Here is a 15,619-nt window from a genome sequence, read left to right on the forward strand (position 1 = left end):
ATGCTTGCTCATAGAAGGCCTCATTCAGACCTTCTTGTTTGATCTATATATCAAAGGGAGATATTCTTTCACATAGCCCTTAAGTGCCCTTGGGTTTTCAGTGGTAGATCATTAAAGGCTTAAGCTTCAGGTCCCCTGCTGCATTACCATCTAGCACCAGGGTTAATCTGTCTTTGGATGTATTAAATCCTGGTGTTGTTTTCTCCTCTTTAGCAATAAAGGTTCTGGATAACATTTTCTTCCAATACAGGCCTGTCTCATCATAGTTTATCACCTGTTTGGCTCTGTAGCCATCCTCTTCAATGTGTTTTTTCAGTGTTGGTATGAATGCTGCATCAGCAGGCTCGTCAGAACTTGCTGCTTCACCAGTCATCTTGATGTTGTGTAGGGTTCCTTGGGCTTTAAAATGATTGAATCAACCCTTACTGGCTCTGAAAGTTGACCCATCCTTAACTTCATATCCCTTCTCATGTAGATCATTATAAATCGATAGGGCTTTTTTTGTCACAAGGGAGGTAGAAAGAGAATTGCTGTGGCAAGACAGGTCATCAATCCACAACCTTAAGAGTCTGTCCATTTCTGCCATTATTGGTTCCCTCTCCCTCATCAGCATAATTATCATTAATGTAGAAGCTGTTTCACCAGCTTTTGTTACACTGTTTCCTTGTTTGATTATTGTGGAGACAGTTAATTGGGGCAACTGCATGATTCTGGTGATGGAGTTGCCCCTTTACCTCCCTCATGGCACTTAACAATTTCAAGTTTTTTCTCTAATGATAAACTCTTCCTTGGTCTTTTGGGCTTTATCTCACCAGTATTAGTTGTTGCAGGCACATCATGTATTACTCTTGTAAAAACAACAGTGAATGTGAAATAGTAGCACAAAACTCGGACACTGATACATCTCCTTCACAGTGACCTTTTCCTTCCAGCAGGCATTAATATTGGCTTCTTCCACATCACTCAGGTTCTTGGGACCCCTACCAATTATAAGGAATTAAATGGTACTCAAACACACAAATATGTCACAATGTTGAAACTGGGCACTGAAGAGTGCTGCACAAATTTGCACTAAGTAACTGTTGCTACCATAACTCTCAAGTGCTGCTAAACAAAAATTTATTTATTTGTTTGACAACATATGCTTGCAAATGCAAATGATTCCGAGTGTGAAAAACAATGGGTTCTCATGGGAAGTCAATCAAAATTATTCAAGCTCACTTTTTATGTGTATATGTATATATAGCATTTATATACATATATGCATAAGTATATATCAGTCAACCCAGCCCTCATGAGCTTTGAACAAAGGTCCAGTTGAGTGTAAATCCTGCTTGCTACCATTCTGCCACACTGGATGTACAAAATTATCATTAACCTAATGCATGTACTATCATTATTAGTCAGACCGGTTAAGGTACCACAGCCCTGAAGTCCATTTTCTATGATAGCCAACATTGCTCATGTGTGAGGCAGCTGCAAAGCTTTTATTAACTTTGCCATTGTTACTGTTATGTAAGGAATAACTAGTAGCAGTGATGTAATTCAAATAATCAAGCTGGCCATCGTGAGCTTTGAACCAAAGTTCACTTGAATGTAAATCCAACTCTACCATATATATATATATATTAAAGTTCAACAGCATCATATATATATTAAAGTTCAACAGCATCATATATATATTAAAGTTCAATAGCATCAATTTCTCTCGTTTCTGGAGTCAAGCTGTTATGGTTTGGGTGTGTAGGCACTACCACCAATGCTGAAGAGGCGTTCACTCTCCATTGAGGATGATGGAGAGCACAGCATTTTGTTGGCAACTTTTCCAAGTTCAGGATATGAGTTGTGGCTGTCTCTGCACCAACTCAAGGAATCCAAGTTATGTGGTTCCAATGGGAGGGAGTGAAATTTATCTATTTAGCTTCGTAGTGTCAGACCAGATGAAGATCTTAATTTTTTTTCTTTGAAGTTTCATTTAGTCCAAATTTGACTCGTGTGATTGTGAATTTGATAGCAAATCATTTAAACACAAGTCAAAGTCATAGCTGTCATTGTCAAAAAGCATAAAGATGCATTGATATGTATTTACTTGTCAAAATAAATATATATATATATATTTTTTCATAAATGATTCCTTTGGCTATAAATTGCTATGGAGTAAGTGGAAGTAAATCTGTCTGCCGATTTTTTGCACCTATAGTGGGTAAAGTCGACCGAGTCCTCGGACGTCTGGATGATTTACTCCCATATTACTCTGGCTTAATTTGTGTTGTAGAAATTTTGCCAAAATAAAATTAAAAATCAATATAATTTGCTCTAACATTTACTCCAACTTGTGCTGGTATTTTAAAAGTTTCTCCGGTCATATGTCCTTGTGTTTGTAGATTTTATCACCTCTGCATAATATTTTTGAAATGTGTGTAATGGCAATAGGTGGCAGTTTAGGTTTACCACTACCACAGCATATTCCTAGCCACCTCATTCCCTATGGTTGTGACGCTATGTGAATATAGAATAAAGCAATGTTTATTTGGTAATGGTATCTCATGTAGCACATAATATGCTGCATGGCCCTATGCAACCACCAGAACAATAAATAATAGGTGAATTACTGAATTGGCATCGGCATCAGCAAAATATTGCCAATGCCGAATCCCTTTCTAAAAAAAATCCAATTCTTGCTGATGCCGATGCTGATGCCGATTCACCAAAAAAGTGCCGATTCTTGCTGATGCCGATTCCAATTAATCGGCACACCCCTACTTATATAGCAGTGGCTATGTGCTCTACAAATTTATTTTATAAAAATGTTGTGTTGCATTTCCACCAAATTTTTAAGCATAGACCAAAACAAATGTCTCTAAACAGCTTTCTAGTGAAAATAATTCTAAAGAAAGTGCCAGTTTTGTCAATGTTTCTAATAGATTTAAAGATAGTGAATCACTTGAGACTATTATAGCAGCAAGTGAAGAGTGATCTACCTTGGTGGAAGATTCTCCTCCTTCACCTCAATAATCTTCCCTGTGTCACCGTCTCCCACTTCCTACTCCATTCCCATACTTTATTGAGATCACTCTGCAGCAACTCACAATCTTCTTCGCTGTTCACTTTTTTTCAACATTTTTGCATCATGAGCGAAGAAGCTGTTATAACTTTCAATTTCTTCATCCATATCATTAATATATATATAGCAAACATTATTGGGGCCAAAACTGTTCCTTGTGGAACTTCACTAATCACCTCATCCCAATTGGAATGTGTGTGTAAATATATATATGTATGTATGTATTTATATATATTCACCTAGTTATATTTTATGGGAAGGGGAGCTGTGCTTGTGGTGACCTGTTTTTGTATCACACAAGATCAAGTCTGTTCTTAAATTCTTGTGTGGTGTTTGCATACATTATTTATGTATGTATATGTATATGGATGTATGTATATATATACATATATAGTGTGTATTTCATAGATATAGATATTTTATGCAAAAGATGTTGGGAAATATTACATAATTGGATTATAATTAGTTGAATCTATGGAGCTTATTATGGAAATTGTTATTTTATACCCAGTATGAATGTGATAACATGCTATTGTTTCTTGAATATGTAGTAGTTGATACTTGCTTCACATTTATCTTTTCTCAGCCATGTCATTGGTATTTACATTGTCCATGAAATTGTATGATTTGATAAGAAATTAAAGTGAAGTTGGACTCTACAGTGAAGGTAACTCATGTGTAACTGAACATCAGGCCATTGGTCTGTTAGTAACAGTATCAAGTATAATGAAGCTTTGAAATTTATAGTAGGCAACTTCCACATGCACTCAGTACATATGGTTTTGATTATAAGTTGATCCCATTTCTTATTATTCTCCTAATGTATACTTGATGACTTTCTGTCGCTGTCCTGGTGGCTGGTGGTGGTGGCTCCCCGTGGTTTCTCCCCACACTATGCCCACCGGGTGCTCTGACAGCCCAGCTTGAGGCCCTTCAGAAGGAAGAATATGAGCAGGAGCGTGAGGCAATTCGGCAAACTCTTGCCACTGTGCAAGGTAGTGTTGGTGTGGTGGATCGTGTGCCTAAGCTCCCACCCATTCTCCTTCCAATTAATGGAGTGCCATCACTTTTGCAGACCCTCCAACTTTGGCCTTTAGATTATGCTCATCATTACTTCATTAATTTGAGCAGTTATAACATGTTTGATGTACTTAACAACCTGGATGTCTGCTTTTGAGGTGTCGTGCATGTTACGTGTATTATTTTTCAGCTGGGTTAATGGGATGGAATTATATTTTTTGTCATTTCATTTTCATTTGTTTGTGACATTTGATCTTATTGTGCATGGATTTATTAACACAAAGTATTGAATTATAACGATCAAGTATCAACTAGTACAAGAAAATTTTGTTGCACTACATTAAGAACTTGGCAGTATTTTCCTCTTAGAAAACTGAGTGCTTATCCAATGGGAAGTGCTTGTACATGAATTATTGCAAGCTCATCATGCTGTCAGTGGCAAGTTGTCGTCTTTGCTTCTCATGTGCTGGCACACTGCATTGTATTCTTAATAAAATTTATTTCTGGACGCATTCTGATAGATTAATTTATATATTCATATATTTATTTATTTAGTTATTTTTTATTTTCATATTTTATTTATTAGATTTCATTATTTATTTTTAATGTTTAGCAGTGTGGCCTTACTGTGGATGTACCTTGTCTTGCTGCACTGCATCTGACCCAAGGTAGTGGGTGAGATGCAGGGATGACCCATCATCCAGGAGACAAGAAAAGAGGGGGGGGGGGAGGGATGGTGAATGGGAGTGGAGTATATGGGTATAAAATGTGAGTGGATTTTTGCCTTTGACTTTGGTTACCTCTCTTGTAAGGGGAAAAAACCCTTGTTATATGTTGTATGTAGGAAGTGGGGTCTATTGGAAGTTTGTCGTAATCATGCAACTAAGTACTATGTGTCAGGCAGCGTCGGTTGCCCATTTGGATTTTATGGCAGAAAATAAAATATAGGAAATGGGGGTAAAATCACAGCTTGGGGCACGAATATTGGTCACCAGTGATTAATTTTAATATTTTTGCAATGGTGATGCTTTGTTAAAATTTTGTGTTGGAGTGCCAGATTGAAATCTATGAAAGCACCAACAGTGTGAAGGATTTGAAGAATAAGGGATGCGCTACAAGTAATCTGAGAGGGTGGCATTGGTAGTGGATAAATGATCTTCCATGATTAGTTGTTCTTGTGGCAAATCAATCTTGATTTAAAGGGGCCAAAAGGAGTCACACCTCACTGGGTAGTGATGTCATGGAGAGGGGGCACAGTTTGTGAATAGTACTATTAATTGTATTGTGTTATTAGTACTACTGCTTCAGTGTCAGATATTACAAATACATATAACTGTACTTGCATGGTGATGGATGCTGGTACAGTATGTGTTTTAGTCTGATAGTTAAGTTTGTTCCCTCTGTTCCCCTCCCTACCATGCATATCACTCTCTCTTTCTCACCCTTCCTTTTCTCTCACCCCACCCTACCTGTGTGTATTTACCTAGTTGTATTTTACGGGAAGGGGAGCTATGCTTGTGGTGTCCTGTCTCTATATCTTGTTTTATTTAGACTTTTTAAATTTGTGTATTGTTTTTGCACACACCACATTCTCATTGAACCTTTTTCCATGTCCTCCTGTATCTCTACCATCCCATTTTATTAGAACCTCTCTATCAATAATTTCCATGCCTTTCATGATTCTATAAATAGTTATTAAGTCTCCTCTCTCTCTTTGCTCCACTGTAGCTCAAGTTTTGCCAGTCTCTCCTCATATGATAGTTCTGAGAGCGTTGGTGCCAATTTCATAATTGCTCTTTGTATTCATTCAAGTTTTGTTATACATTTTTTTTTTTTTTTTGTATTTGGTGACCACATTGTTGCTGCATACTTCAATTTTGGTCTTATCAAAGTGACAATATTTTCTTCACCATTGCTTCATCCAGGTATGTAAATGCCACTTTGATTGATCTTATTAAATTATAAGTTTCTCCAGAAATTTTGTGTATATGTTTCTCAGGGGACATATTCATGATAATGACTCCTATGTCCTTCTCTTTTTCCACTTTTTTAATTTCTTTCTGTCCCAATGTATATAATCCCACTTTTTTTTTTTTTTTTATACTACACTTCTTAATGTTGAATTCCGTCTTCCACTTCCTACTGCATTCCCATACTTTATTGAGATCACTCTGCAGCGACTCACAATTTTCTTCGGTGTTCACTTTTTTCAACATTTTTGCATTCTTTTTCTTGTTTTTGTCTTGGAACATACTTTTTTTTCATGTATTTATCCTCATTTAGTTCCAGTTCAACAAATATGTGGTCACTTTTACTTATTGGTGTCTTATATTCAATTTTGTCCACTATTTTGGGCTCTGATGTGATTATTAGGTCCAGTCTCGATGGTTCTTCCTCATTTCTATACTTAGTATTCTCTTGTACCCATTGTGTCATTGTATGCTCTATAATCATATCAAGTAGTACATTTCCCCATAGGTCATCTCCATCCTTCTCTGTCATCTCTTCCCAGCAGATTTCTTTACAATTAAAGTCACCCATTATAACTATTCTTCCTCCATCTTCCATTATCTTAGTGTTATCCTTGTGTCTTCTAACATATTTTTGTGTTCTTTCTCTTCCCACGAAGCCATTTTAGGAGGCACATAATTTACTACAAACTTCCTGCTCTTCTCATCCTTGTCCTCCACTTCTATCATAAATATCTCTATTCTTTTCACATGTGACTTTCCTCACATTTATATCCTTCTTAGTCTGGAACATAACTCCACTCCTTTGTTTTACCTCTCTGTTTCTAATCCAATAATTATATGCACCATGTCATACACTGTTGGGTGGTAGTGGACCTTTCACTTTTGTCTCTACAACTTCCATTATGTCTGGTTCTTTTTCCTTCAGGTAATCATTGAGTTCGTTCAAGCCTGTTATTAAGCTATCTATATTTGTGTAAGACACTTAATTTTCTGCTACTTCCATCATGTTTTCTATTTCCCGTCTGTTTTTCTCTGCTATGAACCATTTCCTCACTTTCATATTCACAATCCAATAGAATTTCTCTTTTTCTGACTGTTCTCTCGTTTTTTTCCTTAGCTTTTAGTCTTTTTGTTTTCTCATCCTCTCCTCTTTGTTCATGTCTTTTTATCCATACCTGTTTATATTGATCACTGTGTGCTAGTTTCCATGTTTTAGCTAAGGTATTCTCTGCTGTCGTTTTTGACCTGAATTTAACCTTAATTGGTCTGGTCTTATCTGTATTGTATTTCCCTAGACTATATATTTCTTCTATTTGTTTCCCTGTTACTGGTTCATCTTCTTGAACTACTTCTAATACTGGTATCTTATTTACTTTTTCCTTTTCCTCCATTCTTGTAGTCCTATTTGGATTATACTTCTCTTCCATCCCTGATATAATTATACATTTCTTTTTATCCGCTAAGTCTCTTACTATATTCTCCTTCTTCCTCATCACTTTAATAACTGTGTCCTTAGTTTGTTCTTTCATCTGCTGTTTCACTATATCTCTAAATTCAATTTTATTGTTCTCTTGTACTTTTTTCCAACCACACCTCTTTTGCTATGGACTCTTTATTCTCTTTATTATTCCTCTTTAATTCCTCATTCTCATCCTTTACTTCTCTTAAGTGTCTTTAATTCTTCTATTTCTTTATTTAGATTTTAATTCTCCTTCTTTTGTTCTTCCAGTTTATCAACTCTTTGGGTGACTAGTGTTAATTGGTTAAACCTAACCTCCCATGCTCCATTAATTTTTTTTAGTTTCTCCCCTAGATTTACTAGTCAGGGGAGGTTGTCACCTCTTCCCTCATTAAATCCATAAAAGCAGTTATCTTTTTCCATTGATCTGCAATAATCTATATTTCTGCCTTTGACACCTCTGCTTCCTAGTTCTTCCTTGTCTGTGTGTTCTGCACCCCTTTTGTTTACACCCCTTCTAACATCCGGGGCTCATTTGTCCCCTTTCTCATTTCCTTCCATTTTCCTCAGTAATCCCTCTCACCTTTTTCTTCACCTTCCCACTACACCATGAGCTTTCCCCATTCGTACTAATACAACAAAGGTACTCCCTTGTTGAGATCAATGAAACGAAGTTTTTCTGCAGTTCCAAACTTCATTGTCACTTCAACCAACGTGTTTGTGTGTGTATGTGTATTACCTAGTTGTATTTTGTAGGAAGAGAGTTATACTCCTAGTGACCCACTATTGTGTCTTTCTGCATGTGTATGTGCGTGTGTATTTTTACCTAGTTGTATTATATGGGAAGGGGAGTATACTTGTGGTGACCCATCTCTGTATCTCGCAACATCTAGTTTGTTCTTAAACTCTTGTATGGTGTGTGCACACACTATTGTTTCATCTTATTTGTTCCAGGCATCCACCACTCTGTATGGAAAGCCACACCCCCCCCCCCCCCCCTTTTTTTTTTTTTTTTTTTTTTTTTTTTTTTTTTTTTTTAATCTTCTATAACTGTTCTTTTTGAGTTTCTTTTCATGTCTCCTTGTTTTTCTTCTGTCCCACTTTAATAGGTCTTTCCTGTGAAGGACTTCCATGCCTTTCATGATTCTGTAAATGGCCAATAGATCACCACTTTCTCTTCTTTGTTCCAGGGTTGGTAGTTCCAGTTTAGACAATCTTTGCTCATATGTCAATTTTGGAAGTGTTGGGGCCATCTTTGTCATTGCTCTTTGGATTCTTTCTATTTGACTCATATTCTTTTTTCAGTTGGGTGCCCATAGTGTTACTGCATGTGTGTGTGTGTGTAATTACCTAATTGTAGCATACAGGAAAGGAGTAATACTTGTTGGGTGCTATTTCCTGTTCTCTAATTTTTTATCATATCTAGCTTCGAGTTCATGTACAATTCCAATTTAATTTATATTTATGATTTCCAGTTATATTTAGATATAAAATCAGGTATATATTATTTGAGCTTGGGCTATATCACCTAAGCTATTCCATTTATTCATGCATCTGTATGTGGTCTTAGTTTATTCCCATGAACTCTTAAATCCCTCCTATCTTAAATCAGGAGATCTCTTCTGTTAATGCAATCTATCCCCTTTAGTTACCTGAATATTGATTTCATGTCATCTCTTTCTCTTTGATCTTTCAAAGTTGGCAGACCCAGTGCTTTTAGTCTTTCCTTGTATGATTTATCTACCAGGCTGGGGACCAGTTTGGTTGCTGCCCTTTGTATTCTCTCAATCTTGCTTATATTTACTGTGTGGGGACCACACTATTGATGTATATTCCAGTCTTGGATGTCTCTTTTGCTTTGGTAATGGACTACCCAAGGAATAGTTTAAGGATGATATTTTGCCACTATTGCCCATTTCCATTACTTTGCATTTTTTGGTATTGAACTTCATTTCCCATTTTGTGTCTTTGTGTGTATCTGTCTTGCCATCCCTCCTACTGTCCTTCTTTCCTTCTATACTTCCCTCCCTCCAGGCCTATAGCATAGACTAAAAACTTTGCAGAGGATTAATTTTTGACACCTTTTATTCTGCACACATCTCCACTAGAATATCTTGTATGAATATGTGTTGTTAATTGAGATTTCTTGTATATCTTCATCCACAAAGAGTTAAAATATTTTATAAAGGAAATGAGTGTGGGATAGATGGAGAGTGGTTTTGCATGCCTTGTTTGGCTACCACCCTTGCAAAGGGGAAGAAACCTACTGGTATATGAGTTGATAGATCATTATTATTATTATTATTATATATATATTTTTTTTAATAATTTTATTATTATTATTATTATTATTATTGTCATAATTTTTCTTGTTTATTTATTTTGTTTGTTTTTGTTTGGAAGTAGGGGGTAAGCCCCCATAACTCCCATCATAGTGGCCACAGGCCTGACCTTCTCTCCCCAAACATCCTCATGAGGTTTACATGGTTACTGATGATGAATGAATTATTGAATCATGTCTTCTGCTGACAGAAGTTATTGATGGCTTGTCAGGAGGATGAGATTAATTATGATAGACACATAATTATGGGGAGGTGAAGCTACTAGGTGCCATGCAGTGTGGTGGCCAATATGTTATACAGAAGGGAATGGTAGATGAAGTGATGGAGGCTGAGTTTTTTTTTTTTTTTTTTTAAATCTCGGGAAGTGGTTCATGCTTCATCATGTCCTCCCTACTAGGAGCAGGACTAAAAGGTGTGTAATTCATTTGCACTTGAGTTGCAGTTTATAATTTCATTCTGGCAAATGAAGGACAAATTTATTCAACTAGGGGAGAAGTCAAAGTATTAATGTGTTACAACTGTCTTGATTAATTTGTACCTGTATTGCTCTTTGGTGATTTCATCTTATATTTTGCAATACAGTTTTGTTCAACAGAAAGGATTGATGGGTATGAATGGATTCATTTCAGTATATAAATTTAGTAGTTGGTTGGGTAGCATAATGAGATATTTCAAGAATAATTTGATGTGCAAAGCAGTGACTAGGATGGGAACTGAATACAGGTAAGTGTTTAATGAGACTTATAATTAATAGTTCTTCAAACCTGTAACCTGGTGAAATCATATTGGGTTATTGAATTTTTTTTTAATAGAATTTGGATCTTGTGTATGTTTTTAGCAAATCATCTTTGGCTTAAAGTTTGAGTAACACCATAAAGAAAGGTCATGCTAACAGTGCAGAGATTAAGAAAATTGGGGTTGGTTATTAACAAATTACATGACCATCAGTAGGCAGATATATCTCTCAGTATATCTCTCTCTCTCCTTCCCTCCCTCTCTCCCTTCTTGTCCATTTAATCAATTCTTTAAGTGCTGCCCTTGATCAAAGGTTAAAACAACCACCCCACTTTACTTCTTCATACATACATACATACATACATATACCAAATGCTTTTTCTCCTTTACAAGGGAGGTAGCTAAAAAACAAAAGCGTAAAATCAACTCCCACCCATTCCATCCCCACATACTCCACTCCCATTCACCCCCCTTCCTCCCTCTCATCTTGGCCTCACCTGGATGAGGGGTCATCCTTGCATCTCGCCCACTGCCCTGGGTCAAGAGCAGTGTCCCAAGACACAGCACATCCACAGCAAAGCTGCTTTATTAAATCGGTGACCCCCCTCTCCATCCCCTCATACAGAAAAAAGACTGGAAGAAATCCCTTTGGGGTGCGTTTAGTTATTTTTTTACACATACTCCCTCACCCCCCATCCCCCCGCCCACTCCCTTTCATGCATCACAGTATCCATACACAACCATTCTCCATTCACCCCTATCTTCTGTCTTGTCCCATCTTTCCCCATCAGACATTCCCCTCTTTTCCAATGCCCCTTTTACCCCATCCATCCATCTCATCCTTGGTCGACCCCACATGTTCACTCCTACTTAGTAACCCCTATTATACTTCTCAGGCACATCATCTAAAACACATTCAAACTCCTCTTTTATGTTCCATGTTTCTGCCCCATATGGTGCTGTTGGCACAATCACTCCATACAATCTTCTCTTGGCATCCATTCCCAAATGTCTATTTCTCATTACACTTTTTAATCCCAAAGGCATTTGCTTCTCTCCATCTACATTCTACCTTCACCTTCACTCCTTTTTCTGCCACATTCACACCCAAGTATCTAAAACTATCCACTTCCTTCAGTCTCTCTCCATTAATACTCACTTTCAATTTGCTGCCATCTTCTCCCCTTGTACATATTGCCTTTTACCCACATTTATCTTCAACTTCCTTCTTTTGCACACCTTCCCAAACCCTGTCACTAACTTCCTTAATTCCTCCTCTGATCCTGCTACAAGAGCATTGTCATCAGCAAACGACAACTGGCTTATCTCCTTTTTTTCTCAATTTCCTTTAACCATCTCCAATCCCTGGCCCATTACCCTTGTATTCATCTCTTGCACCACCCCATCCATGTATATATTGAACAGCCAAAGGAGCATAACACATATCTCATGAAGTTCCACCTTTACCTCAAATGACTCGCTCTCTCCACCGCTAATTCAAACACAATCTCTACTACTCTTGTAAAATCTCTTGATTGCTCAACAGCTTTCCTCCACTCCTATATATCTGCAATACCTCCCACAGTGCCTTCCTGTTTATCTTGTCATAAGCCTTTTCCAAATCCATAAAAGCCAAAAAAACATCATTACCTTTTCCTAAAGCTTTCTCACATATCTATCTTACCACAAAAAACTGATCCATGCAACCTCTACCTGTCCTAAACCCACATAGCTCATCACCAATTACTTCCTCTGTTCCTCTCCTAAGCCTCTCAAAACCCTCCCATAAGCCTTCCCAACTACAATTAACAAACTGATCACTCTGAAACTACTACACTCACTTTTGTTCCCTTTTCTCTTGTATAGCAGAACTATACAGGCACTCCTCCAGTCCTCTGGCACTCTACCCTCTTTTAAACAAATGTTAAACAACCTCACCAGCCAGTTCACTGTACATCCCTATTTTAGACACTCCACATGACACCCATCTAACCCAGGTGCCTTACCTGCTGTCATTATTTTAATAACTGCTTTCACCTCATCTTTCCTTATTTCTCCTGCATTTTCCTCATTCATCATGGTCCTTTTCTTTGCGCTTCCCACTGCAACTACCTTTCCCTCCCTATCCTTCACATTTAGCAATGCCCTAAAATACTCTGCCCATCTTCTTATTACTGTCATCTCTTCCATTATCATCGCTCCATCTGCACCTTTTACTTTTTCTTCTCTACTTGATTTGCCTCCTCATCCTCTCTTAATTTCCTTGTAAAACATCTTTTTATTTCAATATTTTCTGTCATACTCTTACCCCATTTCACATGTGCTCACTTCTTTTCCTCCTTTATCCTATGCTTTACTTCTCTTTTCTTTGTATCTCTCATATGATTCTCTCATTCTATTTTATAACCAATCTGTGAATGCTTGCTTCTCTTCTACAACCTTTTTGCTTCATCATTCCACCACTCACTACCATACCTTTTGTTTCTTCCCATCCTCCTTGTTCCACACACCATCTTTGTGCACCTTGTGACTCCCTCCTTGAACCATCCCCATTCCTCCTCCACTCCTAGTTCTACTCTATCCTTCACTCCTACTTCTCTCTAAGCTTCTTCTTGTACTCCTTTTCTTTCTCATTTAAGCAGTTTACTCAAAGCACCTCCGTACCTTTTGTCTTTTTTGTTCTTTCTCTATTCTCCACTCTCAACTTACCTTCCACCCAAAAAATGATCTGATATTCCCCCACTCTCTCCCCTAAGAACATGTATGCCCAAAACTCTTCTTACTCTTCTCCTGGTTACCACTATAGAGTCCATTAATGCTATCATCAACTCTCCAGACACGTTACCACCATCTCTCCACTATGAATTTTTCCTGGAACTTCACTCTTCCCAACCACTCTATTTGTTCGTCTCCTACCCTAGCAGTGAGATCTCCCAGTCTACATTGACATTTCTCCCTAAACCCTCTATGCATTCATTTAAACCTATCCAAAAAGCCTCCTTTTTCTCTACATTCTTCTCTTAACCAGTCCCATATGCACTTACAAAAACCCACACCTCCCCAGTTTTGCTTTCACATTAACCTTGAAGAAACCTTCCACTCCACCACCTGCTTACCTCTCTCTTCACTTACTAGTATAGCCATTCCTACTCTCCCTCATCCTCTGTTCACTCTTGACAACCTCCCAACTACACTTCCAAACTCAAACTTGCCCTTCCCTTTCAACTTAGTTTCACTTAATGCCAACACATCCATCATTCTTATAAAGATACTGCTTATCTTTTCCCTTTTACTCTCATCTGTATCATGTCCACACGCATTAAAAGACCCAAACCTTAGGATTCTGGTTGAAAAATTCCTTCTAATCCCTCTTATGCCTTTTTTTTTTATTTTTTTTTTTTATTTTTTTTTTAGAATGTCCAAATTGGGGCTACAGTGAGTAGGAGGCTTAGTCGTATTCCAGTCACATTTTTGTTGCCTTTTATGACTCGAATAGGAACACTCAATGGCAGTATTCTTTCTCCCCTAACACAGGGTTCAGTGAAAAAGGAAATGCATATTCAGAGAAGTGGTATAGGACAGTATTAAGAGTTTGGGAACAGCATAATGGAGGGACAGTCACAGTATAATAAATTATTATCATTTCTCTATGAGTAGAGATTTCCTCAATCACAGTCAAAATGATGTATGGCTCTGGTCTGTAGGGGCACCCCATATAGATCCTAAAGTATCAGCTTCATGCTACTGAGCACCTTTTAACCCCACAATAACATGCAGTCAATACTCCAGGCAGGGTGAATAATAATAATAAAAAATAATCCGTATTACCTTGTCAGGAGGTCTTTTTGGTGTGCATGAGATGGTGGGGAGGGAATGAGTTGTGCCATGTCATATGACTATGGATATCTAGTTTCTTCTTGGACATGTTGATCCACCCATGGCTAGCCTTGAATGGTTCATCTTCAGTATCCACACTAGGCTGTTCTTTCTTTAAGAAATTGGCATGTAAATGCCTTACCTTTTCACTTATGATAAGCCCTGACATGTTATCACCTTCTAACTTTTTCATTTATCCACACAAGCAACAGCTTCTGTACATGTTCCCCCACCTTATGTCCTTGCTTGCTCAGAACTTTCATTCCCTTTGCCACATCAACAGCTTAAGTGACCTGATACTGTAATTAATTAACCTCTTTCTCTTTGGTCTTTCAAAGTTGGTAAACTTAGGCACGTGTTCAGTATCGCAGGCTTGCAGATGATGGATAATAGGTGCCAATATTTTGATTTCCACAGTAGAAAAAACATTTGTCAAAAATGGAAGGCATTTAAAATTTTGTGAAGTAGTGAGTGGTGGGCCTGGTTTAGAGATCGGGCACCAGCCCCTCAGTTCTAGGCATTCAGGTGAAGGCAAGAGGAGTTGAGGCATCCTACACAGTTGGCAGTTCCATTCCGGGCCGGGGGGGGGGCTGCACTTAAGCCTTTGGAGGGTTCATTCTTGATTCATTATCATGGTGTCTTGGCTCAAAAGCATTATTTCAGACTACATACGTTATAAATGCCCCAGTTAGGCCACACACAAGTGCAGTTTGTCCCAGTAGACTTGACACCCTGTGATTTTTTTTTTTAATATGACTAAAAAATCTGATGTCTGATAAGATTACAGGCTTTTTTCATATGCCTTTATCGTACAATTTGTCTTGTAACACAGCAGGACTTTGTGTTGATAGTGCCAGTGGTGATAAAGGACTTAAGTTAAGAAAAGGTGATGTGAGGAAATGGCAAGGATACACTATGCCTAGTAAGGCATCCACCAGTTGTTCATGAGATTCTTACAGAAGTTTCCTTCGGGAAACTTTCAGTCAGCCATCCCAGTTAGCTGTCCTGTCGGCACTTAACTGTATGCTGGATGGTCTTGTGCTGATGCCTCTCTCTGACCACAAGTGTGGAAGTGCTGGATCTTTTAACATTACTCAAAAATAAAATGCATAATTTATTTATTTATTTATTTATGTATTTATTTATTTAT

The 15,619-nt window shown here is 37.7% G+C and overlaps 1 protein-coding gene across 11 annotated transcripts in view; it reads left to right on the top strand.

Moving 5' to 3' along the window:
• The window catches only part of LOC143026605 (uncharacterized), a 111,457-nt gene that overhangs the window by 3,937 nt on the left and 91,901 nt on the right, over positions 1 to 15,619 (top strand). For 7 of the 11 annotated variants that reach the window (XR_012966510.1, XR_012966511.1, XM_076187284.1 and 4 more), the window contains exon 2: positions 3,982 to 4,059. The exons of the other annotated variants lie outside the window; for them this stretch is intronic. Coding sequence is in view for 5 of the 7 variants with exons in the window: in XM_076187284.1 (XP_076043399.1) it covers positions 3,982 to 4,059 (78 nt within the window). In the remaining 2 variants the exon portion in view is untranslated. The remainder of the gene's footprint in view (positions 1 to 3,981; positions 4,060 to 15,619) is intronic. 11 annotated transcript variants of the gene reach the window in all.

The sequence above is a fragment of the Oratosquilla oratoria genome, chromosome 6 (assembly GCF_046742065.1).
Source record: "Oratosquilla oratoria isolate Oo_2021 chromosome 6, ASM4674206v1, whole genome shotgun sequence".
NCBI classification, from domain to species: Eukaryota; Metazoa; Arthropoda; class Malacostraca; order Stomatopoda; family Squillidae; genus Oratosquilla; species Oratosquilla oratoria.